General features: G+C 40.8%; 1 protein-coding gene and 1 long non-coding RNA gene across 15 annotated transcripts in view; one reads left to right on the top strand and one right to left on the bottom strand.

Moving 5' to 3' along the window:
* VRK2 (VRK serine/threonine kinase 2) overlaps positions 1-13869 on the bottom strand; it is a 49253-nt gene that overhangs the window by 33804 nt on the left and 1580 nt on the right. For 5 of the 8 annotated variants that reach the window (XM_083830105.1, XM_083830100.1, XM_083830106.1 and 2 more), the window contains exons 1-6: positions 13196-13327; positions 12870-13010; positions 2572-2627; positions 1978-2047; positions 1073-1160; positions 826-934 (exon numbers count right to left, since the gene is read on the bottom strand). In XM_083830105.1, coding sequence (XP_083686231.1) covers positions 826-934; positions 1073-1160; positions 1978-2047; positions 2572-2627; positions 12870-13005 — 459 coding nt within the window. In that variant the 5' untranslated portion in view covers positions 13006-13010; positions 13196-13327. Of the gene's footprint in view, positions 1-825; positions 935-1072; positions 1161-1977; positions 2048-2571; positions 2628-11833; positions 11857-12869; positions 13011-13132; positions 13328-13869 lie in introns of those variants that run through there. The other 3 variants (XM_083830107.1, XM_083830101.1, XM_083830102.1) reach the window with 3 other exon arrangements.
* The window catches only part of LOC310897017, a 102170-nt gene continuing 101687 nt past the window's right edge, over positions 13387-13869 (top strand). For 5 of the 7 annotated variants that reach the window (XR_014581987.1, XR_014581988.1, XR_014581989.1 and 2 more), the window contains exon 1: positions 13430-13564. This is a non-coding gene — a long non-coding RNA (uncharacterized lncRNA). Of the gene's footprint in view, positions 13565-13869 lie in introns of all 7 variants that reach the window. The other 2 variants (XR_014581985.1, XR_014581986.1) reach the window with 2 other exon arrangements.

Below are 13869 nucleotides of genomic sequence, written 5' to 3'. Positions count from 1 at the left end.
TTTTATTATCATTTTTAGGTTAGAAGTGAACATTGGAGGTCTCTAGTTAAAATGCTGCTTCAAGAAGAGATAACGTAAGTTAGATCAGGTTGTACAAGAGACTGAGCAGTCAACTTTTAAGTCTCCAAGGATGGACATTCCACAACCTCTGGGATGCCTGTTCCAGTGCTAAGCCATTCTTTCTGCAAAAACTTTTCCTTTATATTCAGTCAGAAATCCCCTTCTTGCAATTTATGACCATTGCCCCCATTTGCTGTGCACCTCTCTTCAGTAATAGCAGTCTCTCACGACACAAGTTATAATGCAAATGAAAACATATATAATTTTCGGTTAGAACGTGCCAATCTACACATTTGAAAACGAAACTGATATTTGCAGACTAGCCTAATCTCGGCCTGTACTACCTGTGTGTTCAGCAAACACTCTCAAGCTTTTGCATTCAAGCATGCAATTGTGAACTTTGACAAATATGGATGTCTAATACAATACCTCTCAAACACTGAAAAAAAATCAATACACGTTAAAGCATGAGAATAGGCTTACAAATCTCAGTCTAGACACACATTTTGAAGCGTATGGTCTATATTTTAACCGCTTAGAAAAAGTTGGGTTTGAGCCTACCAACTTCCAGTCTACAGAGGGTCTTGATTTTGCACTTAATGTTCATTTTATAAAGGATGAAAGACAAGAAAATGCACAGCACTTGCATGTGTTTACTTCCAAATTCAAAAGCTAACTAAATGAACTTCACCATTTAAGAATGATGATTTTATTAGTTTAATTCACGAACTGTGAGACATAGCAATTTTCTTTCTGTATACATACCATTCGTGCTCCAAGTTGCAGAACAGTCTCCTTCTTAAATCTACTTCCACAATCTTTAAAGATTCTTTGAAGGTCTTCCCCCAGTCTCTCCATGACCATGAATCTATAGCTATCCAGAAATACACAAGAGGGAGGAAACTTTAAAGACAAGGCTACAAGTTTGTGTCAGACTGAAAGGAGGTAGCTCCATTTTGTTGAAAAGGGATCTTCAGTCAACTTCAGGCTTAATTACAATTCATCTTATTACCTTTTTCCCTTGTACTCAGCCAAGCCTGATCCCCAAAACACTGGAATTCCTAAGCATCTTATTTTTTTGAGATTCATCCATTTTCTTACTGTAATAATAATAATAAAGAAAAGATAATATTGGGTTAACTAGAGAATTTCAGGGTTTAGTTTATTTTTTAGTTACCAAGCCAAGACTTTGAACAATAAAACAAGCGTAACTTATTTGGCAGTTACTGTACCAAACAAAGGATTATAGATTTACACTAAAGTTCTCTACATTTTCCAAAACAAGAAGCATTTTTTGTTCTAGTAATTTGACATTTTGTTCCATTCGAAGGCAGATACAAAGTTATCAGTAGCTGACCAAATAATTCCTTTGGAAGCTCTACTTTATTTCATACAGAGTACTTCAAGCTATCACAAGTGCTTATGTCTACCAGCCACCTAAGTCACCTGAAGTCTTTATGACAGTTCCCAGAATTAAATCACATCCATGCTAAATTGCCTGCAGAATCAAGTGCCTTGATTACTACTAAATCCTGTGATGATTACACACATTCTTAATTTTGTACACAAGAATAGTTACTAGCAGAAGTATAGTCACAAATCAGCCCATGTAGTACCTCTGTTTTAAGGCTGACCTCTCTCTGTAGTCCATACCATTGCTGTGCACTTTGAAGTGTGCACCTAACAAATCTGTCATACTTCTGATCGGAAACAACAAGGATGACATCCAAATAAAGAAAATTACAGCAAACTAAAGCTATTACAGCACCAGCTGGAATCAGTTCAATGTATGTGAAGTGAGTTGGTTATCAAGCTCTAAAGCATTAGTTCTTCTCAGAAGAAATGAAACCTAAATTAGTCCTTAAATCTACCTGAGTCAGAATTCAGTGGTTTTTATTTTGTTGGTGTATTACTTACTATGCTCTTGTTTTGCAGCCCTCTGGTAAAATTTCAGTTCGGAAAATAAGGGCCCATTTTCAAGATATTCCTATTGAGAAATAAACAAACTTAGCATTATAAAATACTAGATACTTGTTTTAGAGATACAACAGTTCCTAAACAAAAGCATAAGATAAATTCGATAAATTCAAAGAGGATTAAATCCCCTTTTTTCCCACCTCCCTTATACCATACCATCTGAAATACAATTTTTCTAAGTAGGTAAGAAAAAAAGTTGTTTGGCAATGCACTTTCATACAACACAGATTCTTTCAGGAATTATTAAAGATGCTATTTTCCAGAAATGCTATAGATCAGACATGTTTAAGTTCATAGTCTGATTTTCCTTATGTAACCATTCAGGGCAGAAATCAAGGAAAGGAAAAAATCAAGTCAAGGAAACACTATGAGTCGTGGAAGTACCACGCATATCCCCTAGCAGGGAAAGTATATCAAGATGTTAAAAAAAGCCACAGGCATGCAATACACATTCAATACTGAAAATAAGGATAGATAATTAAGAGAAAGCACTGCATACAAGTTAACAACTTAGGAATAAGATCTCCACATTACCACTTTAATTACATGCACTGCATCATCTTCTACAGGAACATGAGTATGAGGGGAAGCTGCAAAATGAGAAAGAGATGGATCAAGCTGTATGCAACAAAATATAACTGCAAAGAGGAAGCTAACATTGCATAAGGTGATCAGTAAAACATATGACACAACATTTTGTCTGAATTCCAGCTTTTAAAAGTCAAAGACTTGCCGAGTTAAAAAAACAAACCCAACACCACAGAAGTTGTGATCAACGAGTATAGCAGCAATTTTAACCCACACTTTCAGAACTCTCTCTCCATGGTAATTAAGCAGTAAGCAGGATGTCCCCATTGCACGTTGGCACCACAATGAGGTATTCCATTATAACAGACTATGTTTAAGTCATTCTAGTCAATTGGATAACCTCTCTATTTGGCTCCCATCAATCCACTGTTGTGACAAAGACACCACTTAAAAGTTATGACCTACATTATGCCTCTAGACAGGATTGCCAGCTTTCCTCTATTACAAATTAATTTGGCCCCAGAACCTTGATTTCTATTCTGACATTATTTAGACACTGGCCTAAGTTAGGGGTACCAGAGCCATCACCTGCCTAAAAGGGGAGATGAGGGATTTTGCCTCTTGGTACAAGTAGAAACTTCAAAACAATAATTGACCACATGTGCCAATTACAGCCCAGGAGACAGAACCTCTCTGCACAGACAATGTGATTCTATTTTCTTCTGACCCTGAGAGAACTATCAGTTCTCTCTGATACTACTGAAGCTACATGGAGCTATACTGGGATTAAAATTTAATGAGACTAAATCATCTTTTAGAATCATCACTGAGAGAAAAACTAAAAAGAATACAGTTCCTAGGAAATAAGTGTCCCTTTCAAACTTCTTATAATGATCAAATACCAACAACAGTCCAGGTGTGAAACACTTCAACTATCAGCACACACAAAAATGGACTACTTTTATCCACATAATAAAAATCAAGTAAACTTGGATCTAATCAAACCATCCAAACTTACATTTTTTGATGGTCAGGGCATAAATATATATTTTTTTACAATGAACAGACTCCAGCTGCCATCTTCCTTCAATTCTGCTCAGTCTCTGGGTTCAATGTGGCAGCACAGACACTTGTAGCTGTGTGCCTTCAAACTTGACACCCTGATGTCACTGTTTTTGTGCTAATTGCGCATTAAGATAAAATGAAGCTATTCCAAAACAGTAGCTCTGGAAGGTGTGAACTATCCATAGACTGAGGCGAGTAACAGTGACATTCAGAACACAATTCAAAACTATTCTTCCAAGCAGGATGTAAATTTTGATAAACTTACTTCTTACCATTTCCTTGTACTGAAATGGGAATTAAGGCAAAGGTGCTTTGGTCTTTATCTTTTTTATGTTACATGTAGACTGTGTGTTAATAGCTGCAGACATTAGTCTAAAAGAACACATCCCATGTGTTTTCACTGTACACAATAATGTCACATTACCCAAACAGAATGAGATGTGCTCTCTTACTGATACTGATCAGAAAAGAATCTGTGTATAAGAAAATGTATTTTAATACCAAATTACTTAACAGAGGCTTGATAGGTACAAAGAAGTATCAAATTTAAATGTTATTTCAAAGAGTCTGATCTAACTTCCCTGCAGACATCTTGACATTTTATAAAGAGAGGCCTCATTCATGTAATCTGGAACAGACAGTAACAGCTGTCAGGGTAATGAAGAAGAGCAATTAACGGGAGGTAGCCCAGCAAAAGGGCCTAACCCCCACAGTTCTTACACTATAACCATGTGGATGCTTTTTGGAGTAATATTGAAAGAATATCCTGAAGAAAAATAAAACCAAACCTAACTGCAAAATGTTACAACGTGAAACGAAAGAGAAATCAGACAAAGCTCAACAAGATACAGGAACAGATGCTCCAGAAAATGAAATCACGACTTTCAAATACGCAAAAGGAGAAGTGGTATTACCATTTTTACTGCACATGCATGAAACAAGGCATTACACACACAATGGATAGTACTCTACACTTCTTATAAAGCTCAATCGTATACATACGGATAAGCAGAAGTTGCATTCATACCTTCTGTTGCATCATTTTAATTGACCCTTCCTACAACAGGCAGCAATATTTTAACCACGGCTCAGATATGACAGACTATTTTTTGTCCATAAATATACATAAATGGTTTTTAAAAAATGGTCTCATTACTATGTATAGTTACTTAACAGACTGGAAAGGCTCCCAAGGTTTAACAAACAGTCTGATTACATACCTCATAGACCACCACCACATACTCTCCTGCGAGTTTAGCTCATAGTTAATTACTGTATACTCGTAATTAGCCATGTGCTAGCCTCGTTCTGTGTGGTAGCACATGGCTATTTATAATATTACAATCAGTTAAGTGCTAGACTGCAGGACAGTAAGCAGAGACCCTGCAGGAGAGCAGTGCTGATGTGCAGGAAGTCTCTAATGGCGTATAAGTACACACAGAGTACCAGGAGCACTACATGGTGAGATTATGTTTGCAAACGGGATCTTAAAATAGTGTAACAAATGCAAGAGTTCCCAGTTTACAGTTTGTATTGCTTTTATCAACTAGAGATGCACAGTTTCCTTACATTTGGGGGAAGAGGTGTTAATGTATACACACAATCAAAACCACTGTCTGCATAATTGCTAGCGGGGAAGACTGGTGCAATGTGAATCTGTGCGGGGGCTGTGGCCGTTTCCACCTTGTGCCAAGAAAAGTCTAATAAAACATTTGCGAAGGGCACAGCTTTATTTTCTCTTCCTCTCCTTCATCCCACAATCACAGCTACCATGCCACTGAAAAGTATAGAAATATAAAATGCACTCTGAAATAATGGCAAAGAAGATGCCACGCTGCCTTATTTCCAACTGTTGTGCCTACACAATAACCTACCTTACGTTAACCCATGTCCAGAATTCCCTAGTTTCATCCAGGCACAGCAGTTGTGGTCTTATCATCCTCTTTTATCGTGAATCTCATCCGTTTTGTTGCTGAGTGCCACAACCTTAATTAACGGAGCTTTATAAATGTTAATATGACATGGTAACAAAAGAGCGTTTCTGGATGAACTGCCATTTCCTACAACCACTCCGCACAATTGCATTCAGTCTGACAAAGAAACGTGCCAATTCTATTTGCCAGTTCAAACGTGCTTGTTGTAGTTTTAGCAGTTAATTTGTGGCAGTCACATTTGGAATATGGTGAAATATTTTCAATGGCTCTCACAGAACCAGTTTTGTTGACAAAGTTTACACAGTGGAAAAGAAAACAGCATTGATTTGGCAGTTTGAAAAAACATCCCTGCTCCTGTCCACAGCTGCTGTCTTTGCCACTGCCGGGTATTTTGAGAATGTATTTGTTTTGGAAACATGAACAAAATTATTTTCAGAAGTTCTTGGGTTGCTAGCATTTTGTTTTTGCCTTGTTTCATTGGATAACTAATCCTGAGAGTGATATTGTCAGCTTAGTTTTTGCAGAAATAAAACCTAACCTTGAAAATACCACACTTCAGCGTTACAGGCTGCCTATAAAAAAGCTGGAAAAATTCAGACCCCAACTAAAGTCAAGCCAGGAGCTGTTAAATTCAGTGGCTGACAAAAGGGGGGAAGCATTGCTCAGAGTATCTAACAATAGAAAATAATCCAAGTTGCAGGATTATAGTTTCTAAAAGCAAAATGTAAACAAATAAATCAGAAGTAGCATCTGCTAGTTAACACAACTTCAAACATATCCTACATACGGAGAGTACTAAGGCAAATATTTCAAGGAAAGCAAAGCATGTGGCTTCCCAGCTACCCTCCCAGCCCGCTTCCCAATATTCAATATTTCCCAATATTCCCAATATTCAATATTTCCCCAAGAACTTCAGTGCTTCAAGTGTATGACAATGCATCAGTGCTTCCTGGACAGACCCTATTCTGAGAGAAGTGTTTTTTCATATAAAGAGAAGAGCATTTATTCATAAACACTCTGAGCAGTGTTTAGGATTTTTTTTTCTAGATTCTTCTTCGAGGTATCTTTATGAATTTAGAGTTTTATTATACAAATTACATACACATGGCCCTCTACTGTGCTTGTGAAACCATCTTCCACAAGATGCAAGTAAACCGTTTTCAGTGGAAAATTGTGCTCAACTGCTAAACTGTTTTGCAGATAACTGCAAATGCCTCCAAGTTAAGAACACTTAGTACTGCTAGGAAATTTCACCGTACTGCTTACTCATCTTTCTGGGAAGCCTTCTTGATTCACTAGAGCCAAAGTTTTGTATTCTACAGCAACGGGAATTTGACTTTCAAAGTTAATTACTCTAAGCTGGAAAAGGTACGACATATCCTCTAACCCCAGGCAGAAAAGCTATGCATGGTCTGCTCTTACAGCACTCTCAGATGGGAGGCCAGGCCTCTAATATTTAAAACTTGATGCACAAACTGTTTTCTGGCACGATTCTGCTCTAGCCCATCTGCTAGTTTGATGCACTGCCCATCAGAAGATACGATGCCAGTTTCAGTAGGTTACAGGTGCCAAAGACGGCTGAAGAGAGTGCCCTCCATAAGGCAACAGGTGCCCTATCTTTCATCCACAGTTCTTCCTGATGACAGATAACACTGCTCAGAAATACCTCCTTCACTGAAGATAAAAATCAAACCTGCCCTCTTGCCTTTTAGCTTTGCTTAGCATGCCAGGGTCTCGGTCCCTGACCAGAATTCCTGCAAGGTAGACAAATAAAGAGCAAAACAACAGCTCCCAAATGACAAGTCCATACATACGTATGAAAAAACAAACAAGAGTGTCAGAACACTAAAACAAAACAGCAAAGATCTCAGCAGAGTTTGTAACAGACTTTAGATTGCTGTGTAAAAATGAGTTATGCTTTAAAAGTTGCATCTTTTTGCCTCCAAAGCTTACCAGAAAAAGAAGAAAGAAGATTCAAGAGGAAGCAGTCACCAGCAAGAACCTGTAGAAGAGGGGATTTTTTCCAGGTGAAGCAGTCTGGTCCCGCTACATGTGGCCAGTCCTAAGTGATCACTGAGTACCAAAATCAGGCTAAATTCATGATTTAATTTGCCCACAGATGGGGTGAAAAATTATAATTATAGATACAAGGAGATTACCTAGAGTTTAGTATTAGTGACTAGATAAAAAGACTCTTTCCTGTGGTGATGTTTGTCTGGCAATGAATTTATTTTCACACTAAGGTTCACACCTACTGGTACAATGAGACCTTTGCTGAAATGCATTTTAACACCTGAAGGTTGAGAAAGATCCAGCCCTAACCAGACAGTCACCTGGTAGTGTTTTTAATTACAGCTTTCTGCTATTAATGTTCTTCTGCTGAATTGATAAAAATCATCTTGAACATGTATCTTTAGGTATCATTTTTTACTGAATTTTTAATTTGTTTGCTGCACTACAGTATTTTAGTGAAGCTAATTTAAGCAACTGTTGAAGTACTTAATTTCTCTAAAACCAGTTACTAGTCTGCTTCCTAACTCAAACCAAGAAATGAATACAGTGACAGAACATGCTTCCATCAAAGCTGCTCTTCCCTGACACACATGCACCCCTGCTCATGGCTATACAAATTATCCACGGAATAGGACACACTCTTTCTGAAACACACAAAACCTTTCTTTCACATGTCAGCTTTTTTCCCAGAACACCAGGTCTCTGAGTATCAACAGCAGAACACATCACGACCCAAGCCTAAAAGAAGAGGAGGCCAGCATCACACCTCGTCTATCTCCACCAGCCACCCCTTGGAAAATGGGGAGGAGAAAAAGGCGATACAGGTAGCAAATCTCCAAGCAGGATACAAGTATCGGTGACTATATTATCAATATTCATTATCAATATGCCCTTTCCTGAGCTTCCCATATTGTAACACCACCTGCAAACATAGCAGTCAAACAGCAACACAAACACCTGCTGTAAAGCCAGCTACAAAAATTGGTTTCAAAACTTTTAGTTTTCACCTATCAAAGTTTCATCACAATATACAGGTATAATACAGTTAGATCCCATTTACAACATAGTACGTTATGTCATAACAGACACGATCTAACAAACATATACGAAGACGAGCATTTGGCAGAATTACCAGTTTTCATCAGAAAGACGCCTGAGAGCAGACAGTGGGCTCTTAACAATGGAATCTTAACAAAACATTGTGTGACCTTTCTGCATTTAAATTTTCAGTCCAAATTGTGCATTAATAGAGTCCTTGCAGCAGGACTAGAGAATGATTTATATAAAGACTGGTGTTAATTACTGGCTGTGATCAGGAAGATAAATGAGAGAACGTAGGGCTCTCAGTAGCACCCTCCTCAACTCTAGCTTACTTTCCACATGTACTGCTGCTGTTCTCCACAGGGCTACAAACTCTTTGTGAGACCAGCAATACGTCATGTCCTTCCCTGCATGCTCCCCATTCTGTCCCCACCTTATCAAAGGGGTAACAGCTCTGTTCGAGGAGCCTGACAACAAATCAGTACAGTACCAAAAAATAAAACAGCATGTAACAGCACAGGTAGTTCCAGCTTATGAACCATACTGCTGTCGCTACGACACAAGTGACATTTGAAAGAACATCTCTACGCGGCTCCTAGATGCTGCTTCTGGCAGCAGCAGAAGGTCTGCTCTTCGGGAACATTAGGAGGAAACAGTATTTGTGAGCCTTCTGCTGCTGGATTTGTTCTGGTTGAGGTACAAATGCAAAGGGAATCCAAGGGAAGGAACAAGTCAACAAAGAAATAGACAAGATGGCATACAGACAGGAAAAACAGGGAAAATGTTCATGGGGGAGAACCAAACTTGTAGATGTTGGAAACTTTCACACTCATAATTAGAAGCCCTGCACCTGAAGAGCTGATTAGCATTCTAGGGCTCGGGGTCAGCAAATGGCTTTCAGAGGCTTCGATTCAGCGAACCTTCCAAGGAATGCATCCCTAGTAAATATATTTTGCAGAGATACCGTAAAATTTCTCAAGTACGTTGTTACAGATTAATGGAGTATGGAGTACCCTTAATGGGAAATTAAGCTATAACAACGCACATCAAAATCTTTACACCACCACTGTAAAAATACTTATTAAAAGATACAGCCGGCAAAGTTAACCTTTACTTAGAAAAGGGCTGTGCTCTTCATATCTGGCAGTCAGTCGAATCTGACTCCACTCTTCTGTCTTGCCCACCTCTCTACAGTTTCTTCTTCATTAGTTTCTTGCTGAAAGTTTAGTGGTCACTCTCACATCTCGCTGCATATATGTTAAAAACTAGGCTGAACAGTGCAAAAAGAAGGTGCCCCTCAGCAGCAAACGTGAGAGTGTTACTCCCAAAAGTGCATCACTTCCTTCACTCCCCTGACTCTCAGGTGGCTAAATTCTTTTGTAGGATGAAGCCTCAAAATAGCTACTGAATGGTATATCTTACATAACATAAACATGTACCTGACAAAAGGAGATGGACAAAACAAGAAAGCTTCAGTCAGGATACTTGAAGGAAATCTTGCTGATTTCCTCTTTTATAATTAAAAGATCAGCTACAAAGGGAACAAGGCCTTCAGTTCATTGCTACATGTAACATTCACTGTCCTTCCGAAAGAAGAGAATAAACAAACAAAAATACCATAATAAGTGGCAGCTGTATTTCTTCACCTATGCTGTCACTTATTAAAAAAACAGAACTGTAATACCAAGGGTCCCAGATTGTATTCTCATTCTCAGCTAACCCGCTGACTGCTTTCTATGTCGGTTCAGTGGGAGTCAAACTCCAACAAACACCACAGTATAAGAAATCACCTCAGTGGTCTGCGTGATCAAGCAGAAAACTAATCAAATTTGCATGAAACTGTTTGAATCCCATGTGCTACACAATCTACAAGGTCCAGTGTGATTTGACTGCAGAAGCAAGCGACATGTATTCTGATTCAGGAACATTTTTTTGTGTGACTCATGAACTACACCTACAACTACAACCTTGCTTTCTGTACAGCATCCCCAGCTCTCTCACTCCTTCCTCCCAGTGAGAGCCTTTTATAAGTTCATCTCCCCCTCCTTTGGACCCTGACCCTGCACCTGATATACCTCTCCCACGGCTTATTCTTGAATGACAATAGCCAGAGACAACTTCACTTCCTAGCTCATGCTAATCTTTATTTTCTTATTGTACCAATTTTCATATATTCTCTAGGCACAGCATGCCTCAAATGAGACCAGCTGATGTTTCAAAGGCCGTAAAAAGCTATCTATATATCAAAAGGATAAAGAATGTAAATATTATAAGCGTCTAACCTTTGACTTCTCTGTAACTGCCATTTGTTGAAACCCTTATCATCCCCATTGGTTCGGTTTGCTAACTTGAGCATGCATGAGCTACAAAAATTCCAGAAGAAACAAAACCAGAACCACCACTACAGAAGCCTAGCAGATGCACTCCAACTCTTAAGAGAAATGTAAGGATACAAAATAGTTTGTTTAATTAGCCTCAAACCACACAGTTGGTGAGGAAATTCTGTGCAGCAGACCACACCAAACCTCGTCCAAAGTAAAACAAACCCAGAACTTAAATACAGGGTAGATGCAGGGCCACAGCTACCCACTGTTTTCAGTGACTGTGTTTACTTCATCTGTAGGAAAGCAGAAGCACTGGCACTTAGGTTTTACTGAAATCTTTTTGTTTCATTTACACAGGCATTCAGTGGAACAAAGCGTATTCTACTCTTCATTCTAACAGCCAGTTCACACCATATCTCCCCCCCCCTCAAAAGTTTATCCACTCAACCTTGAAGTCCAGATGCATATGTAAAATTGTTCACCCTCCTGCAGCCATACATTACTAGTGGGAAGCGCAACTGTTGGTGCCTGATCCTACAATTTGAAACTGACAGACATCTTCACCTTCATGAAACCACACTGAATCTAGCACAGCTCTGCACATTTGTGCAGAGAAGAACCTGCGTGAAGAACATCTTTTTTCATACTAAAGACAAAAGAACTGAGAAGATGCATTACAGGATGTCTGTTTTAGTGAAAACTGGTATCCTCATAAAGAAATCTGGAAATCGTGCTAAGTAGAAAGCTCATGCTGTATAACAAGGTATTAACTTTTTTTTCCTGATGCATCACTCAGTATGAAGGAAATAGCATTAAGAGATAAAGAGGTAAAAAAAAAAAAAACAACAAGTGGAAAACAAACTGCACTAGCAGAAGTAAAGAAATACTTACAAAAAAAGGGGAGGAGGCAGCAACTGTATTTTCCAGGGCAGAAATACAAAAGAAAGGAAAAGCTTTAAAAAATATAGCTGATTTATACATAAAATGAAATCAATTTAAGTATTAAGGTGGCTTGCTTATCGTTTTAAACACTAGTACTCCAAATACAGAGTTAACATACTTTTAACTTAATAGGATCATTTTTGGCTCCACGGATGATGTACTAAACTGCTTCTAGGTAAGTCTTTACCACTACCTTAAAACAAGTACAAACTAGTCCCTGACAGATCACTATGGATAGTTTGCCTGTAGGTACTGTACACAAGCAGTACAACGTAGGGAAAAAAAGTTCATAATACTGCCTTGAAAACAGCACTTGCTCTTTCCTAAGGACCAGCAACAGCAACACATACCTTATCTTCTCCAGTGACCCATGCCACTTTACAAACTGCCTTTCAGAACAATTCATAGCTTATAAAACACAGACCAAGTGAAATGCAGCAGCTTCTTCTGAAGAAAATGTGGAAACATATCCAGGAAAGAACAAATTAAGAACAGCACTTACGCCTCTGGTAAAAAATAAAATTCTAATCCAGAGGCAACGCCCTGCTACCTTTTGCTATTGTTATGTTTCTTTGATGCAAATTGACTTTAAATTTTAGTCAGAAGATATTTCCAGTAACCAGAAACCCATTACGTCCAACGTGGCTGCTTACAGAAGCTTCACCATCACTTTGAACAGCATCTCCTGGCAGTGCTTTTCACTGGCCTTTGACAGCACCCTGCCTACCCACACAAGCTCCAGAAGGAAGCACACCTGGAGCCAGCAAACCGGGCAGCACGGTCCGTGGAGAACACGGTGGTCCCCCAGCAAACTTCTGAACAAGGACACCCCACAGCGGGATGCAGAAGTCAGAAAAACCCCCTCTGGCACTGGTGATCACTGGTATGGAAACGGCAACCAGTTGTTTAAACCTCTCTGCACCGTTCATGTCAGAAAGCTAAAAGAAATTCATGTCACCCCTGTTAGTTACCGCCGGTGTTTTACCTAGATAGATCAAACCAAATCCTCCCTGGCCGATCTGGCTGCCCAGCCTCCAGACTTTTCCCTCCGTGTCTTTCAGGATCATGTCCTTTGGCAGAGGAACCGGCAGCCGACTCCTGCCGCGCTCCTTGGGCGGCATGGCACCTGGAGGGGGACAAAACGAGAGACAAGTTGTTGCCTTCCCTCGGGAGAAGCAAGATCCCGGCTGATCCCCGCCGCACAAGAGGCCTGCCAGCCGAGCGGCCTCCGCCGGGCCGCCAACGGACCGGGGACAGGGATGGGGACAGGGACGGGCGGCCCCGGCTCGGCCCCGCCGCCCCCTCGCCCACCTCGGCCGGCCCCAAACTTGGCGGCGAGGAGCTGCCCCCAGGCGGGGCCCAGCCGTCCCGCCGTGCCGCTAACTCCCGCGGGAAGCCCCGGGGCGGGGACGGGACGGGACGGTCCGGGAAGGGCCGGGCCGGATAGCCAGCAGTGCCCGCCCTCCCGCCCGGCGGTCCCGCCCCGGCTCCCCCTCAGCCCGCCCGGCCTCTCAGGGAAGTAGGGAGGGCAGGAAGGCGGGAGGGCGAGCGGGCACCGGCAGCCCCGGCCGGAGGAGCCCGCCGTCAGCGAAGGGCAGCCCTGAAGGGGCTGGGGTCGGGAGGCTCCTCTGACCCCGCCAGGGCACCGCCGCTCTCCACGGCTCGGGCTGCACGTTGCAAGTGAGGAAACTTTTTTTTTTTTTCCTTGAAGTGCTTTCACACGTATCAAAGTAGTTGATCAGACTGCTCCCCGCCCAGGGAAAAGAGATCTCTGACAGGGCGGTTGGGGCACAGTGAGCACTTTAAAGGCTGTACCAAAGTCACAGCGCTGTCGTGGTGCCACCCGTTCAATTTTACCTCAGGATAGGTCCACTGGCATACCCCGGCCATACCCCAGGATCCCTTTCACACACAGAAGTAAGGATACTTACAGAAAATAACGTGCGAGGTGGGAGAAGGACATGGTCACCTCAGAGAGCATGGGT

The sequence above is a fragment of the Anser anser genome, assembly GCF_964211835.1.
Source record: "Anser anser genome assembly, chromosome: 3".
Classification (NCBI taxonomy): Eukaryota; Metazoa; Chordata; class Aves; order Anseriformes; family Anatidae; genus Anser; species Anser anser.
This window is presented reverse-complemented; position numbering and strand designations above follow the sequence as displayed.